This window comes from Indicator indicator, chromosome 10, assembly GCF_027791375.1.
Source record: "Indicator indicator isolate 239-I01 chromosome 10, UM_Iind_1.1, whole genome shotgun sequence".
NCBI classification, from domain to species: Eukaryota; Metazoa; Chordata; class Aves; order Piciformes; family Indicatoridae; genus Indicator; species Indicator indicator.
The window spans coordinates 1376397-1393844 of record NC_072019.1 but is presented as its reverse complement, the minus strand read 5'-3'; the positions used below and the strand labels follow the sequence as shown (position 1 = coordinate 1393844).

Sequence of the window (17448 nt, the reverse complement as noted above, 5' to 3'; positions counted from 1 at the left end):
ACACCAGCAGCATTCCCAGGAAAAGTCTCATCAAGCAAATCACACCTTAAAACTCATTCTGGGATGATTTTTACCACCTTCAAGGCAACAGACACATTCAAAGAGGTTGGTCCTTTCTGAAGGAAGTTTGGGAACAGCCACAGTAGACAGGACTCGGAGAAGAACTCAGATTCAGGAAATACTGCAGGCATTGGATCTCCTGACACATTGCACACACATGCACAGGGCAAAAAAAAATCAAGAGGAACTTCAAAGTGCAGGATTCCAGCCAAGTCCAGCATCAGCATGATGAAAAAAAAACAAACAAACAAACAAAAAACTAAACTGCAAGGTAATTCAGGTCTTACTCCAGGGAAGGTCAGAGATGGTTTGGGCAGTTGCCTGCAGGTATTTCAGTTGGAGAAAAGAATTCACAAGGGCTCTCCTCCTCACTACAACTGGCACCAGGGCATAAGCCAAAATATGCTGGACCCCCTTTAAACAGGGCTGTTCCACACTGTACTTGTGAGGAGCAAAGTGCTCACCTCTGCAGGGAGAGGCTCCACTGGGTGTACAGGTTTGCACCCCCTTGGGAAACAGCCAGCACCCACCTCACGGTGGCAGCTGCACAAAGGAGCTTCTGCCTGTGCTCTGAAGCCACACAGCATGCTCTGGGGGAAAGCAGTGATGCTGCTCACCCAGGTTTTTCTCACCAGAAACATCTGGCTGCTGTCCCTGACACTGGGAAAGACCTCCTCCTGGTCAATCAAGTCTGATCACAGGCTCACAGGATGTTAGGGGTTGGAAGGGACCTCAGGAGATCATCCAGTCCAACCCCCCTGCCAGAGCAGGACCATAGAATCCAGCACAGGTCGCACCTGATGACTGACAGAGCCCTTTCCATACAGGATCTGAGACTGCCTCAGGCCCTTTGTGTAACCTGTGAAGGACCAAAAAGCATCAGTGCTTCTCATCTACAAGCCTGGTGAGTTAATGCCAAACCCAAAAGCACACAACACAGAAAAGCCAAGCATGGGACCATGACAGACGAATGTTTGCTCTTTCTTACGAGACTCACAGGGCAGGAGTCCTGCTGAGACACAAAGAGCCCTGCCTGCTGTGGCACTCCTTTCCAAGACTATCACCTAAAGACACTTAGGTATTACAGATGATCTGGTATCAGGGCTAGGGAGCATCAGTGCCAGCACAGAGCACATGCTACAGAGAGGGCTCTACACAAGTTTTCACACCACCTCGTGCTACAAAGTGCTTACACCTTGTGTCCAGACTGAGGCTGGCACTGCAGTGATGACATCTATCCATCCACCATCAGGCCCTGCCCATCTCAGGGATACAAAAAAATTCAGCTCTCTGCAGGCCCCATTGGCCACACCTCAGTGCCCAACATGCCATCTGTGCCAGGTCAGCTGGATGGCTCTTCTCAGGCCACAAGGTGGTGACAGGGTAAGCCCTGTAGGCTCAGCAGATCTGGTTTCACTGCCTCCTTCAGCACATCTACATGATGTGATGGCTCAACAGTCCTCCTGCTTTGGTTGAGAGAAGCTGGTGCTTCTGCCTCCTTACTCACTACAGATACCAACACAAAGCAGGGAAGCCTTCCTCCTCCTCCTCCCCACACGCAGGTAGAAGAAAGCTTAACAAAGAAATCCTCTCCCTAGAGCAAAGTTAAAGTCTTTGCCTTAGCAGCACTTGAATGTTCTCACTTCAAAGCACTTCAAAGCACCTGCCAAGATCTGCTCAGCCTCCCAGAGCCACCACTCCTGCCACCCAAGCCCCCAGCAGGGCAAAGCCACCCCCTCAATGGAAACGAGCAAGCACAACACACATAGGAGCACAGGCTGAAAGCCACCCCGGCCTCCTCTGAACACCACAAAGCAGCAGGAAAGGTTTCAAAGCCCAATCAAGTCCTTTGCATCTCTCCTTCATAGATGACTCAAAAGCAGGGCTAGGAAGCTCTTTCATACATTCAACTGTAAAAACATGTGAGGAAGAGGAGCAAGAGAGCTTTCCTGATTGTTGCTACTGCCTACAGCAGGTTTTGGTACAGATAGCCTCTCTTATAGGCACTCAGGGGATAAAACGTAGCCACAACGAACTTGCCATCAAAAATCTTTCCAGTCAGCATTTTCTGGGCAGCTTTGGAATCACCAGCATTTGCATATTCAACAAAGACCTGAAAGAGAAAGGGGAGAGACAGGAGAAATAAGACTTCCAGTGCAGCATGTCACACCCCCTCCCATCCCTGCAATCAAGTCCTGAATACATTTTTCCCCCCTCCATCCTTGGTTAAGCCCAGAGCAGTGGAGCTGGGATTTCATCTCCTGTTCCTCATTTTTAAAGGGAGCTTCCTCTCCTACTGATTGGCTTCTCCTTTTCCCTCCTATATCCTGGCTTCCCTGCTAAAGCCATTTGGGTACCTCCCAGGTTAGGCAGCCTTACATAACCAGGAAGGAACCTGTGCTGTCCTTCAAGACAAGCAGTTATTTTTAGCAGAGTCATCATCAGTGGGGAGACTTCCAGGAGCTGAGCAGCAGTCACAGAGTGCATGTAGGAATACAGAGCCTCTTCCCTCCACTCACTTACTTGGCCTTTACCAGGATTCTCCTTTGGAATAAGCAAGGAAACCACTGGTCCGTACTTCTGACACTCCTCCCTTATGTCTTCCAGGATATCTGAGAAAGAAAAGAGATGGTTGTCTTTCACTTTGCAAACTAGGATGAGCCAAGGAACAAATGAAGGCCTGATGAACACATCCACAGCACTCACTCAACACCCATCCTCCTCCTCTTAATTTAAAATAATTGAGAGGTGCTGGGGCAGAAGCTGAGACTGCTTGGAAATAATGGGATTGTTAGGGTTGGAAGGGACCTCAAGGATCATCCACTTCCAATGCCCCTGCCATGGGTAGGGACACCTCACACTACAGCAGGTAGCTCACAGCCACATCCAGCCTGGCTGCAAAAACCTCCAGGCATGAGGCTGCCACCACCTCCCTGGGCAACCTCTGCCAGTCTCTCACCACCCTCATGGGGAAGAATTTCTTCTGCACATCCAATCTGAATCTCCCCATTTCTAGTTTTGCTCCATTCCCCCCAGATCTATCACTCCCTGACACCCTAAAAAGTCCCTCCCCAGCTTTCTTGTAGCCCCCTTCAGACACTGGAAGGCCACAAGAAGGTCTCCTCAGAGCCTTCTTTTCTTCAGACTGAACAGCCACAACTCTCTCAGTCTGTCCTCATAGAAGGGGAGCTCCAGCCCTCTGCTCATCCTCGTGGCCCTTCTCTGGACACCTTCCAGCACCTCCAGATCCTTCTTGTAACAGAGGCTCCAGAACTGGACACAGAGCTCCAGGTGGGGTCTCAGCAGAGTGGAGCAGAGGGGGAGAATCACCTCCCTGGCCCTGCTGGCCACACTTCTCTTGCTGCAGCCCAGGCTCTGCTTGGCTCTCTGGGCTGCAAGTGCTCACTGCTGGCTCATGTTGAGCTTCTCATCCCCCAGCACTCCCAAGGCCTTTTCTTCAGGGCTGCTCTCTGCTTAATGGCCACATAATGAGAGGAGGTGTCTGAAGTGAGACTGAGGAAAACAGAGCTGTAGGCATCAAGTGAATCCTTGACAGCAGGGTTTGGAGCCCCTGGACAGTGCTTGCACACAAAGCCTACCTTTCCAGTAGCTAAAGCATTTGAGATTTGTGAGTGCTTTTATGTTATGGTGCTTGGAAGAGGGGAACAAGCCACAAAGTAGCTGCCACAAACCCTTCTTTGTGTGAGCAGAACCCAGCCTTTTAAACTCACATCTCCAGAGTTCTTAGGTTTTGCCACTCACGTGGATTGGAGAGCAAGAAAAATGCAAATTCCACCACCATGCTTTGCCACCTAAGAAGTATAGCTCTTATTACAGTTTAACAACTCCAACAGAATATTTCAGCACTCTGCTGAGATCCTGCATAACTTCATTAGCAAACTTCTTGTGGCCTTCCAGTATCTGAAGGGGCATCAAGAAAGCTGGGGAGGGACTTTTTAGGGTGTCAGGGAGTGATAGGACTGGGGGGAATGGAGCAAAACTAGAAATGGGGAGATTCAGATTGGATGTTAGGAAGAAATCCTTCCCCATGAGGGTGGTGAGAGACTGGAAGAGGTTGCCCAGGGAGGTGGTGGAAGCCTCATCCCTGGAGGTTTTTGCAGCCAGGCTGGATGTGGCTGTGAGCAACCTGCTGTAGTGTGAGGGGTCCCTGCCCATGGCAGGGGGGTTGGAAGTGGATGACCCTTGAGGTCCCTTCCAACCCTGACAATTCTGTGATTATGAGGTCTGTGGGCATTTAACCAAAAAAAAAAAAAAAAAAAAGGCAAATAAACTTCTTTGCAAAGTACAAATAAAAATCTGAGATCCTTCAAGAACTCACTACAAGCTCTGCTTTCTGTCTCAGTCTCTTAATTTACTCTCTGTTGGTGCAGCTGACCCACTTGGTACCCAATCTCAGCTGAGCATCTCTTTACTGGCTGTTCTGGCACCTGTTAATTGCTCTCCTGCTTGCTTTTGCCTCCCTGAAGCCAAACCCAGCAGCCTGTCAGATGGCATTGCTAGACAGGGACTCCACAGCTTGCACCAACCTTCATATTCTTCTTCACACTGCAGAGAAGCATCACTCAGAACATTTAGCAGCCTCAGCACGGGCGTGGGGAGCATCACCAAATCTTCAATATGAGGAGCTGTTTGACACCCAGAGAACAGAGAAGAAATCAAAGTCCAAAGGAGGAAGAAAACAGGGATCTGACTCAACACCCACTACTGTACACAAGCACTTACTGCTCTGTGCAGTACAGTCACCTGCATTCAGTCTCTATTCCCCTTGTTCCCAGGTTATCTTCATCTGTGCACTGAGAGACTCCTCCAAAGGGTTCAGTGCATTCTGTGATTACACTGAAGCCAGCATCTAAAACTGCTTCTAAAATTACAAAGCTAGCAGGAGTTTAGACTAGAGTTATGTCTACTTAACTCAGATTCAGAAACTGAGGTGATCCCAAGAGCTATGCTAGCTGAGCAAACTGTCCCCCATATACATGGAGCAGAAGGAAGAGGTACTCTGCAACCTGCCTCTCTCCTGTTACTGCTGCCAGACAAGCTGAAAACAGGCTGGCCAGCTTCTGTAACTCCAGTCCTTAAGTGATCCTAAAGCACAAGCCTCAGGCCTCTGGGATACCTTTGAGTTCTTTCCTAAACCCCATGTAAACCTTCCTTCCTTCCAAATCCAACTGCAGTGCAGTGTTTTGAAGACCACCACACAATCTTGCAACAGAAACTGGGAAAACAAACTCAGCTGCTTACACAATGCAGTGCTACAGAACAAGGCATGGCCACGAGAGGGTGGCACAAGGTGGGTGAACAGTGACCCTGTGAACAACTTTACAGGGGCAGAAATGAAGCCCACTGCCATGGGACACTTGGCTCTGGAAAACAGGCAGCTCCAGGATGGGCTGGAACAGCATATCATGGATACTGCTGTGGAAGAAACAAAGAGCCAAGGTGGACAGACTAATGTCAAACTGTCAGAGTTGTGTCTGAGAGTACACCCAGGCCTCTAGAAACTCAGAGCAGCAGGGACAGTGTCACTTCTTCATCTTCCTGAGAGAGTCTGCTAGGCCAGTCATGAATTCAACATCTGGGAGCTCAAGTTGTACTTGGAGAACGTTAATGGTTTTGTTTGTAATGATAGCTACAGCAGCCAAGCACAACAGCAGCACCCCACAGTGATCCCACCTGACAGTGAGAGAGGGGAGAGAAAAGGGAGGAAGAGCTCCAGTTCTCCAGTCTGAGCCTCCTGAGGAGGTTTGCAAAGACAGTGAACTGTTACACAGTTCTCCCACCTGACAGTGAGAGAGGGGAGAGAAAAGGGCAGAAGTAGCCCCAGTTCTCCAGTCTGAGCCTCCTGAGGAGGTTTGCAAAGACACTGAATTATTACTGCCTTGGAGATACTTTTCCAAGCTAAGCAAACAATACTTAGAAGGAAGGAGGTGACATCTCTGCCAAGCAGGAACAGAAGATGCTGATGTCACAGAGCCAGAGGAGGTTACAGGCAAGCACACACATCACAAATCTCCTGTCTGACATGGAAGAGTCCTTATGAAAAGCTTAGAGCATGAAAGGCCTTATCAGTCTAGATGAAGCCCAGAGAGTGCTCAGGAAAAGCCCTTCAAAGAAAGGTGCTGTGTTCAGATAACCAGCTCCAGGTCAACCTCTGCCAGCATTTTTCACAGGACTGCTGGCAACCAAGAGACAATATCAGATGAACTGAGGACTGAAAGAGAACTTAAGCATCACCTTGGTCTTTTATTTATCCCAGTAAGTCTGCCCTGCATTTTACATGTCTTTTTGTTCAGAGAGGGAGACAAACCAACCCCTAGGACTCAGAACCATCTGTTCTCCCTGTAACCAAGTGACAAATGCGTTTCTTGCAATATCCTTCTGCCCTAGGAGGTACTTTCTGCCCAGCTGTTCTGCTCCTCTTCGAAGTGCCAAGTGATAGAATCCACAGTGATATGAGGGAGCCTGCAAGCAGCTCAGGAAAGAAGCTGATCAACTGGAAAGCCAAGACTTGGCTGTAAATGACAAAAACACTTTCATCTGTCTTTGCTCTACACAGAGGAACTGTGTCCAAGTGAAAGGCACTGACAGATCATTTTCTGACTTCCTAGAAAAGCAACAGTAAATGCTTCTTTGTGTAGGCAAGATTGGCAAGGAAGGGAACCAGCGAAGAGAACTAAGAAAAATTGAAGCTGTTATATAAACTAACCACAGAAGCACCTTCCTAGGTACAGTTAGAGGTCTGTCTGTTGAAAACTAGACCAGAAAGCATTGCCAATATGCTATTCCCTGTGCTCTAAAGCAATGCTGCCTGCAAGGTTCAGCCATGGAAGGTGGCTTTGATTACAGACCCAGTTTCTGGGATGCAGGAGAAGTCTAAAAACAGGAACAAGTTTGCCTAATACACAGGAACCTCAGTACCTTGATGTGACCTCAAGAGGCAATACTTAATCTTCACTGCAAGGTACACCAAGCAGCTCAAGACAAGCAGGGCTAAGATTCAAGGGAAAATGATAGCCCAGCCAGAAGATGGATACTTCAAGCATGAATGTAGGCTGTAGAAAAGCTGGAGGCAGAGCTCTCCACTGCTCTTCTTGAAAGCAGAAAATCTCTGGAGAAAGCTGCTGTGTTGCTTTTGGAACAGAAAACAGGGAGGGGATATGAGCCTAAAGAGGGCGGTCCCAGCCCATCTTTGCTGACAGCCTGCAACCCTCATGGTGTCAACACGTGACTCAGTTCATTACATTGAAGAGAAAGTGCCAGATGAAAGTGACAGTGACATCTATCTGTGACCTGCCAAGGAGGCACCACAAGAGGCAGAGCAGCTACCACAGAAATATGCTTACACCTTGAGAAGACACTGGGACTATCTGACCTGTGCAGAGGAGGCAGCAGCAGATGCTACCACCAGCTCTAGTCACTCACCTCCTGCCTTCTGAACTGGGCAACCTGGCACAAGGCAAACCTGCCACTCACCCTAAACAGCACTGCACTCTTCAAAAGCACCTTCACAGCCACAACGCTAGGCAGGTACCCTGCTGACGTCTGTCCCTTTAAATGAATGCTGCTGCCATACACTTGTGGGCAGTTTGACCTGGGCAGAATTTGATAGGAAAAGCGGCGGGGCCGCAGGGAGAGGCTGGGCGGGGCCGCAGGGGAGAGGCTGGGCGGGGCCGCAGGGGAGAGGCTGGGCGGGGCCGCAGGGGAGAGGCTGGGCGGGGCCGCAGGGGAGAGGCTGGGCGGGGCCGCAGGGGAGAGGCTGGGCGGGGCCGCAGGGGAGAGGCTGGGCGGGGCCGCAGGGGAGAGGCTGGGCGGGGCCGCAGGGGAGAGGCTGGGCGGGGCCGCAGGGGAGAGGCTGGGCGGGGCCGCAGGGGAGAGGCTGGGCGGGGCCGCAGCAGCACTGTGAGTGCAGGCAGGGCTCTGACCTCCCTGCTGTGGTACCAGAGGGCTGTCGAGTGCCACAAAAAGCAAAGAAGCAGTGGCAAGGCCACAACCAGAAAGAACAGAGTTGAACTGCACTCTGTGCTGCTTCCAGGAGATGCTGAGGAGGCCCTGGGCAGGGGTGACCTGCACAGCTTACCAAAGGGAATGCTGAAGAAGGGGCTGCATAAAGCCTTCTCAGCCGAGGCTCGCTTTCCTTGGTCACAATGAAGCATGCTGGAAGAGAAAACACCCTCATGCTCTTGCACCTGGCACTCCTGCATTGACAAATTCAACTTGGGCTGGAAGTCAGTACAGAGAATGGGTATTCTATCTGAGAAGCACATCTTCCAATCAGCAGCTGAAACACACCAGAAGGATCTCCTGAAAGCACTTTGGGTACATGGTACAGTAGGCTTTCCTTCTCGGTGTGTCTAAGCACCAAATGATGGAAGTTGCTCCCTTACAAGTTCCCAGGGAACATGACATGTTCCAGCTCCACCTCCCCAGGCCATTCATCCCAGGCCTCACATGCCCATGCAGTCTCATGACAGTGGCTGCACTCCAAGGAGCTGCCACATCTTTCAACAAATTGGGATTCCAAGTAGCTAACAGCCCAGGGCCCGCTGGAGAAAATGCCCTGCTCAGCTTTATCAATGACTCCCAAAGACATTTCTGCCAACTTGTGTCCCTACAGTCCCAGAGCAGAGTCACAAGACACTGCCAACATTCCCCTTGGCAGACCTCTAAGCAGAGATCTGCACAACTGCATTTGAATCTTGACAGGAGTGGAAAAGCAACCACTGTTCACCCTCCTCCCTCTTCACTGTTCTAGGGGAGGGCTGTCAGAAACAATTTCCAGTTTTGCCCAAACACAAACTCATTGGCAGGAAGTGCCAAGCACAGAAACAGCAAAGGCACAACCTCCTGGCTGATACTCTCAATGTGCTTACTCCAAACTGTGCCAAGCTCAGGGCAGCTGAAGCACCTCTGCTAATGCTGGCACTTGTTGCCAAGAGTGACAGGGAGATTTCACAAGCAAGTGCTATGTGTGGGCTCTAAGACACTAGGAATGAGGCACATCTTTAAGCAACAGTCAGGAAACATGGGAAATACCTTTTGATAAGGTCTCTGAGGTGATAAGCTGGGATGGCTGAATTGACCACCCCTTCACTGGCAAATATGCGATCGATGATGGCAGAACTGTTTGTCTGGGGAAGAAAAAGACACAAGAGTTTAGGGAGGGGGGAAAAAAAACCTCCAACCCAGTGCAAAGCCTTCAATATCCCATCATCTTCAGGACTGGAGGCAGAGGGCTCTGCTACTATGGCACTTTGTGAGAGATCCCCAGCACTCCAGCCTACACATTAAATGTGCAGGCCAATCTGCTGCTACTGTGGAGGTTATGATGCTGAAAGGATACTTTTACTGGGAAAAGGAGCACAAAACAAAACTGTTTTCATGGAGAACAGAGGACAGAGTCAGGCTCCAGGTTCACCACAGAGCCTTCCTCTTGCTTTCTCAGCATATAGACTTACAAGATCCTCAAAGTAGAGCTAACATTAAGACTAAAACCAGCAAATAATTCCTTTGTCATTGTGCTGCTGAACTACCTGGCAGCCATCAGACACCCACTTCTTTCTTCCTTCTGTGCCAGTGCAACTCACCTCCTAAATCTTGGCAAGACACATGCTCCAAACACAGACCCCTGGAACCTTCAGCTTTCAGTAACCTGAACAGAGGCAGTATTCAGACACACCAGTCCCACAGGGCAGGCAGGTGTTTGTGTCTCTGGAAGCTTTAATTCTCAGAATCACAGAAACATTCAGGGTGGAAAAGACCTTCAGGATCATCAAATCCAAGCCAGAACCCTACTCTACAAGGGTCACCCCTAAGCCATAGCCCCAAGCACCACATCCAAACCACCTTTAAACACCTCCAGGCTCAGGGACTCCACCACCTCCCTGGGCAGCACATTCCAATCCCTGACCACTCTTGCTAGGAAAATTTTTTTCCTATTGTCCAGTCTAACCCTACCCAGTGGCAGCTTGAGGTCATTCCCTCTTCTTCTATCACTAATAAGGCTGGGGTCGGAGTGGCTGGAGAGCAGCCAGGAAGAAAGGGACCTGGGGGTACTGATTGACAGCAGCTGAACATGAGCCAGCAGCGTGCCCAAGTGGCCAAGAGAGCCAATGGCATCCTGGCCTGCATCAGGAATAGTGTGGCCAGCAGGAGCAGGGAAGTCCTTGTGCCCTTGTACTCAGCACTGGTTAGGCTGCACTTCAAGTACTGTGTCCAGTTCTGGGCCCCTCAATTTAAGAAGGACATTGAGATACTTGAATGTGTCCAGAGAAGGGCAACGAGGCTGGGGAGAGGTCTTGAACACAAACCCTATGAGGAAAGGCTGAAGGAGCTGGGATTGTTTAGCCTGGAGAAGAGGAGGCTCAGGGGTGACCTCATTGCTGTATACAACTACCTGAAGGGAGGTTGCAGCCAGGTGGGGGTTGGTCTCTTCTCCCAGGCAACCAGCAGCAGAACAAGAGGACACAGTCTCAAGCTGTGCAGGGAAAAGTTTAAGCTCGAGGTGAGGAGAAAGTTCTTCATGAAGAGAGTTGTTAGATGTTGGAATGTGCTGCCCAGGGAGGTGGTGGAGTCACCATCCCTGGAGGTGTTCAAGAGGGGATTGGACGTGGCACTTGGTGACATGGTTTAGTGGTCATGAGGTCTTGGGTGACAGGTTGGACACTTTGATGATCCTTGAGGTCTTTTCCAACCTTATTGATTCTGTGATTCTAATTGCCTGTGAGAAGAGACCAGCAGCAGCCTCTCTACAACGTCCTTTCAGGTAGCTGTAGACAGCAATAAGGTCTCCCCTCAGCCTCCTCTTTTCCAAACTAACTACCCCCAGCTCCCTCAGTGGTTCTCAAGGCAATGGCACTCGAGAAGCATCCTGGGAGCACTCTCTAGCTGCCAGGTGCCACCTCACAAACACAGGCAGCAGACACGACGCAGGGCGACTCGCGCGACGCAGCCAGAAACGCCTGCAGCAGCTCTCACTCACCTTCCATTCCTGAGATTGGACTGTATGTTTCAGTTTCATTCCTGAGAACATTTCCAGTAAAACAATTCCCAGACTCCACAGATCCACAGCAGAGGTACACTCCGTCTCGCTCTGGAGCCCTGCCTGTGCCAGGCAGTTCTGCAGCTCAGCCTCTGGAGCCCGATACCCGTCTGTTTGAATGTATTTCACATCCTGTGCAAGAACAAACACACACACAGCTCATTTCCCACACACAGCTTCTCCACTTCATCCATATGAAGAGGTTCACAGAGGCCCTTCAAAATGGGTTACCAAAATACTATTGCTAAATTCTCTTCTCTGAAGGTGCTGGAGCATGTCCAGAGAAGGGCCACCAGGATGAGCAGAGGCCTGGAGCTGCTCTGCTATGAGGACAGGCTGAGAGAGTTGGGGTAGTTCAGTCTGGAGAAAAGAAGGCTCTGAGGAGACCTTCTTGTGGCCTTCCAGTATCTGAAGGGGGCTACAAGAAAGCTGGGGAGGGACTTTTTAGGGTGTCACGTAGTGACAGGACTGGGGGGGATGGATCCGAGCTAGAGGAGAGGAGATTTAGATTAGGCATCAGGAAGAAGCTCTTCACCATAACGGTGGTGAGACACTGGAATAGGTTGCCCAAAGAGTTGGTGGAAGCCTCATCCCTAAAAGATTTTAAAAGCCAGGCTGGATGTGGCTCTGGGCAACCTGCTCTAGTGTGAGGTGTCCCTGCCCATGGCAGGGGGGTTGGAACTTGAGGATCCTTGAGGTCCCTTCCAGACCTGACAAGTCTATGAAACTGACAGAAGGCATTGCAGAGCCAGTCGAGTTAGGCAGGCAGTTCGACTTGCTCCATTGCTGTGTCCATGACAAGACTGTCTGGAAGAGAAAGTACCTCCCAGCAAAGCATCAGGCAGCACAGCTGGGAGGAAGAGGCTGGATGTCACGGTGGGCTGGCCCATGGATCTCTCATGCACAGAAGATGGTTTAAGTTTCAAGGTAAGGGTCAAACACCCACAATGTGCTCGATGTCAGCCACATGACAGCACCAAGAGCCCAGGCTGAACAGTGAGGCTGAACAGTAACAGCTGCACCTATTCAAGTACTGATGTTTTCTGAAGAAATACTCCAAGAAGGAAGCAGCACCTAATGCCCAGACAAGGAAATTACCAAAGGCACTTCCCACGCACCTCTTCCTCCTCCTCTTCACAGCCAGAAGTGCTGCAGCAGTCAATGCCTGCCCAGCTGCCATGGCTAGCAGAGTGAAATAAAATGTTCACACACTGCCTGCTTAAAGGAAAATAGGAAATGACAGAATCTTTCTATCACCTTTTTAAGGCAGGAGGGCTTTGTTTTAGACCTACTGATGTGACTCAAAGAATGACATGAAGACTGTGCAAACCTATTTCCTGGATAAAGCACAGGGTTGTGAATTCTAACCAGGGCATATTCAAACCAAAATTATCCAGTTCTCTTACTGAAAATACTTTGCAAAAGGTATTTTCAGGCAACATAGCTCAAAAGTTGTTTATGAACTTTAAAAACATTTGATACACAAATTGCTCATCAGCGGCCCTCCTCCTATCAGCAAAGAGCAGAACCTCCAGCGTGGCAAAAGCAAAAGCAGCTGTTTAGAGATAGAGACACCACCATGGTCAATGCCACCAGTGAAAAGTGCAAGGTGGAGCTCCACTCCTTCTATCTAAAGCATTTGGAGAGATGTAAGTGGCTGGAGACCTTGCTCTATGTAGAGCCATTCCCTGTTAAAGAGTAACGAGAGGAAAAGTTATGCAAAGATAAGCTCAGCAGAGTTGTCACAGATAAAACGAGTATGGTCTTGACTTGGATAAGGAAATGCTGCTGCCCAGGGCACAGGTGGTGAGGGGAAGCTGGCACCTGGTGCACATTCAAAGCAGGGGCAGAAGGTTCACCCACCTAGCCAGCTTGTTTCTGAGAATGGGGAAAGGAAGCAGACTGGAAGGAACCACAGAAGCAAATAAAGCACCCTATCAACCATTAGCAAACAACTCACAGAGCAAGCAGCAGAATAAAAAAGAAATAAAATAAAATCTGCATTTATCTGAGGACACCAGGAGAATGTTTTCTGCTGACAGACAGCAGCAGAATAACAGCATCCAGCAAAGAAGGTGGGAGAACTGAAGACAACATGGAGGAGGAAAGAATTACAAACATTAAAACCAGCCCCTGTACCAAAGAATTCAGAGGCAGGTCAACCACACAGTCCTCTAATATTCACAGATCAGTAAATGCTCTGTCCTCTGGTATTCACAGACCAGTATGCTGCACTCTCAATACCAGTAAAAAAAAAAAAAAAAAAAAAAAGATACATGAATTAAAAACTTCTAAATGAGTATAGTGAATGGAGTAGGGCCAAGCCAGGACAACTTCTGCACAGAAAAAAAAAATCATAGCTTGTTTACTTAAGTGATTAAAGGCCAGTTTGGTAAGAGGCTACCTGATGAGAAACTTTACTGATACCCCTCACAGGTGGTTACTGAGAGGGAGGAATGAATGGAAGCTCTACCAAGCCAACAGAAGAACCTCCTGAGGTTCTCTGCTTTCCTCAGAGATGATGGAAGAGAATAAGAAAGGACAAGGACAAAGCTACAAATCCCAGTATCACCAAAACAAAACAGTGGCCAAATAAAGAGGGAGTCAGAGCCTAGAAGAGCTGGAACAGGAAAGTAGCCAAAGTTTTTTTTGTTTCTTTACTGACATCTGTCCATATCAGTAAAGAATGAACACTGTCTACCCACAGCCAAAGTACAGGCTTTTGTCAAGTGATGTGGGAAAGAAACATCCAGACTTCCTGAAGAGAAGCTGCTGAATATAGGATGAAAGGAAAGACAGGCTCAAGGACACTGCCAGAGATAATGCACTGACTGGGGATGAGGATGGAGAGGCCTGGATTACCAGTACACATGATAAGGGATGATAAGAGGAAATTCCTCAGGTCTGGGTGCTCCCAGACATTAAAACTAGCCAGTTTCCCAGGAAGCTGAGACACTACTTTTATCAGTGCATGATTAACTTTGGAATTTGTGGTCATGTGTAGCACAAAGCCCAAGACATCGACAGAAACCAGAGATATGCAAGGAGAATGGGAACTGGAGCTTATGTTTCCAGGGCGAGACAACATTTTAGCCTTCTTCAGAAAACCCTCAGCACCAAGCTCAGCTACAACTCTGAACAGGTCACCCCACGAGCCAGAAGCATTACAGACCCACACAACACAGAGCCAACTGCTTCAACAGCAGCATGATGAAGGGACTGAAGCACTGCCCTATGAGAGCCCTGGGGCTTTTTAGTCTGGAGACAGGGGTTTTAATCAGTGTTAATCAGATATATGAGAGCTGGGGGTGAAGAGGGAGGGAACAGGCTCTGCTCAGTCACACCCTGGCACAGGACAAGGGGCAATGGACAGAAACTCCAGCACAGGAGGTTCCACCTCAACAGGAGGAGGAACTTCTGCACTGGGAGGCTCCCAGAGCACTGGAACAGGCTGCCCAGAGAGGTTGTGGAGTCTCCTTCTCTGGAGACTTTCTGCACCCATCTGGATGTATTCCTGTGTGACCTGTGCTGGATTCTATGGCCCTGCTCTGGCAGGGGGGTTGGAGTGGATGAACTCCTGAGGTCCCTTCCAGCCCCTAACATCCTATGACCCTGTGTTCCAAACCTGATTCCCCTCTTTGAAGCTAAGTCCAAAGTCAATGAGCTTGAAGCACTCTTCCTCCGCGCTCCACAGGATGTTGCGTGGCTTGAGGTCTGCGTGCACGTAGCCTTTGTGGTGTAGGAATGCCAGGGCTTCCAGAACGTCTCGGGCACAGTGCTGGATCATCCACATGGAGCAGCCCTGGTTGCTGGAGTGCAGCAGCAGCTCAGACACACTGATGTCCAGCAGCTCCAGGAGGAGACAGCGAGAGGGGCCGTTGGCAGAGTAGTGGTTGGTGAACACGCCATACAGCGTCACTGCGGTGAGATACAGCGAACCACCCAGAAACACAGAATCACAGAAATATTCAGGTTGGAAGAGACCCTCAGCATCGCCAAGTCCAACCCAGAACCCTACTCTACAAGGGTCACCCCTAAACCATAGCCCCAAGCACCACATCCAAAACACCTTGAAACACAGCCAGGCATGGGGACTCCACCACCTCCCTGGGCAGCACATTCCAATCCCTGACCACTCTTGCCGGAAAAAAATCTTCCTACTGTCCAGTCTAACCCTACCCAGTGGCAGCTTGAGGCCATTCCCTCTTGTTCTATCACTAATTACCTGGGAGAAGAGACCAGCAGCAACCTCTCTACAATGTCCCTTCAGGCAGTTGTAGACAGCAATGAGGTCTCCCCTCAGCCTCCTCTATTTCACACTAACCATCCCCAGCTCCTTCAGTCACTCCTCATCAGATTTATTCTCCAGGCCCTTCCCAGCTTCCTTGCCCTCCTCTGCCCTGGCTCCAGCACCTCCACATCTCTCTTGTATTGAGGTGCCCCAAACTGAACACAACACTCAAGGTGTAGCCTCCCCAGAGCTGAGTCCCAGGGGACAATCCCCTGCCTGCTCCTGCTGGACACAGCATTTCTAATGCCAGACAGGATGCCTTTGGCTTTCTTGGCCACCTGGGCACACTGCTGGCTCATGTTCAACTGCCTGTCCATTAGAACCCTCAGGTCCCTTTCTGCCAGGCAGCTTTCCAATCAGATTTGCTAGAATCAGCCAGGTTGGAAGAGACCTCCAAGATTACCAAGCCCAACAGATCACCCAACCCTAACTAATCAGCTAGACCATGGCACTAAGTGCCTCATCCAGGCTTTTCTTAAACAGGTAATTGGTAATGAGCAATTACCAAGGTCATCAAGCTCCACTGCTCTCCACTGCTGCCCAGAAGGCCACAAAAGCTGCAAGAGGCAACTCATCTGTTTTACAAAGTGTGATATTGAGAGAGCTGGAGAATCAAACTTCAGAGGGAAACCTCCCATGCCTCCCCTATAGGCTTCAGAGGAGAGGGCAGTCCCACATTGTCCTGCCCAGGCTCTGCTACAGTGGATAGGGCTGGGTGCTCCTGCTCAGAGGGACAGTCTCCAGGACATGGATAAGCAGGTGCTGGGGGGGTAAAATAGAGGTAGTACTGCTGCCTTTGGGTCAAATTGATCTCTTCCTGTGAAGGATTTAGCACAGGGGGAACTCCAGCTCTGAGCACCCAGGTACCTTACAGCATTAAAGAGCATTTCATACAGACAATAACAAAAAAAAAAAAAAAAAAAAAGTCATCGTCAGGGGAACCTGGGGCTGTCCAGCAGCCACCTCTGATATGCAGGCTTGCTTCTGTCCCAGGCACACTGACACCCATGTAGGCAGCCCAAGGGCTCCTGGCACAGCCAGGCCTGGTGGGCAGGCACTGCCCTACTGCTGCCCTGTAGTCAGCATGGGTCTTTGGGGGCAGCTCGGGCAGCCTTGTCCAATGGATGGTTTTGGGGTGCCCTGCCGGCAACAACCCACTCTGACCCCCCCCAAAGGGTGACACCCATCTCCTGCCTGCTCCTGCCTACCCCAGGAAATGATTTGCAGGTCCCCAGCCCAGGGACAGAGCAGAGCGTCCAGGAGGCTGCCCCACAGGGGTACCACGAGGCACCTGCCACGAGGACACCGCTTTGGGGTGTCCAGGGCCCTCAGACTGCCTACCTATGGGTGCCAGTCCAAGGGCCACACTGGTCTGGGGGGCTTCTAGCCATGCCTGCGGAGGGCAGTTTCATGGCGAGGGAAGCAATGCTTCCCAAAAGGTTGGGGACCCCCCTGTCCGGTTTGGGGTAGCCATTCCTGGTTGGAAGGGGGTTCCTCGACCAGGTGTGGTGGGGACTGGCCTGGAAACACCAACTTGCCCTGGGAGAGATTGTCCTCGGGGGTGTCCCGGGGATAGGGGCTGCCCGCGGGAGCCAGCCGAGGAGTGAGGGGTAGGGAGTGGAGTCTGTGGGGGGTGGGGGTGGGTGCCCGGGCTGGAGGACGAGGCGGGGGGTGCCGGGGAGCCGTTACCGATGTTGCGGTGGCCGCGGAGGTGCTCGAGCGCAGCGCGCTCCTTGCGGAAGCCGTACTCAGCGCAGTCGGCGGCGGGCGGGCGGGCGCCGGGGCGACGAGCGGGGCCAGGCCGCGGCGGGGGCGGCACGAACTCCTTGACGGCGCCGGGGGGAACCCGCGGGTCCCCGCAGCAGCGCACCCGGTAGACGGAGGCCGAGGAGCCGCTGCCCAGCGGCGCCTGCACCTCCCACAGCCGGCCCAGCGCCTCCAGCAGCGGCGCCGCGCCCCACACGCACCCCGACATGGTGCCGTCCGCGCCTCACATCGCTCCCCTGCCGCTGCGGCTGCCCCGCCGCCGACGCGCGAT

The 17448-nt window shown here is 51.0% G+C and overlaps 1 protein-coding gene across 1 annotated transcript; it reads right to left on the bottom strand.

Annotated features, from left to right (window-relative positions):
* Positions 1-297: 297 nt before the first annotated feature.
* UHMK1 (U2AF homology motif kinase 1) lies at positions 298-17385 on the bottom strand. The gene is made up of 8 exons (XM_054384659.1): positions 17100-17385; positions 14745-15037; positions 11060-11251; positions 9115-9209; positions 8159-8235; positions 4608-4706; positions 2584-2672; positions 298-2173 (listed from the first exon to the last, which is right to left on the bottom strand). Exons 1-8 carry the CDS (start codon positions 17383-17385, stop codon positions 2027-2029), a joined length of 1278 nt encoding a protein of 425 aa, XP_054240634.1. The 3' UTR covers positions 298-2026.
* Positions 17386-17448: the final 63 nt, after the last annotated feature.

Excerpts from the sequence above, each read along its gene's own strand:
- UHMK1 (XM_054384659.1), bottom strand. The coding sequence starts at position 17,385 with ATGTCGGGGTGCGTGTGGGGCGCGGCGCCGCTGCTGGAGGCGCTGGGC. Across the intron at positions 15,038-17,099 it reads CCGCGGCCACCGCAACATCG|TGACGCTGTATGGCGTGTTC; the intron begins GTAACGGCTCCC and ends ATCTCACCGCAG. Across the intron at positions 4,707-8,158 it reads CTTCTTCAGCATTCCCTTTG|CTCCTCATATTGAAGATTTG; the intron begins GTAAGCTGTGCA and ends GGTGTCAAACAG.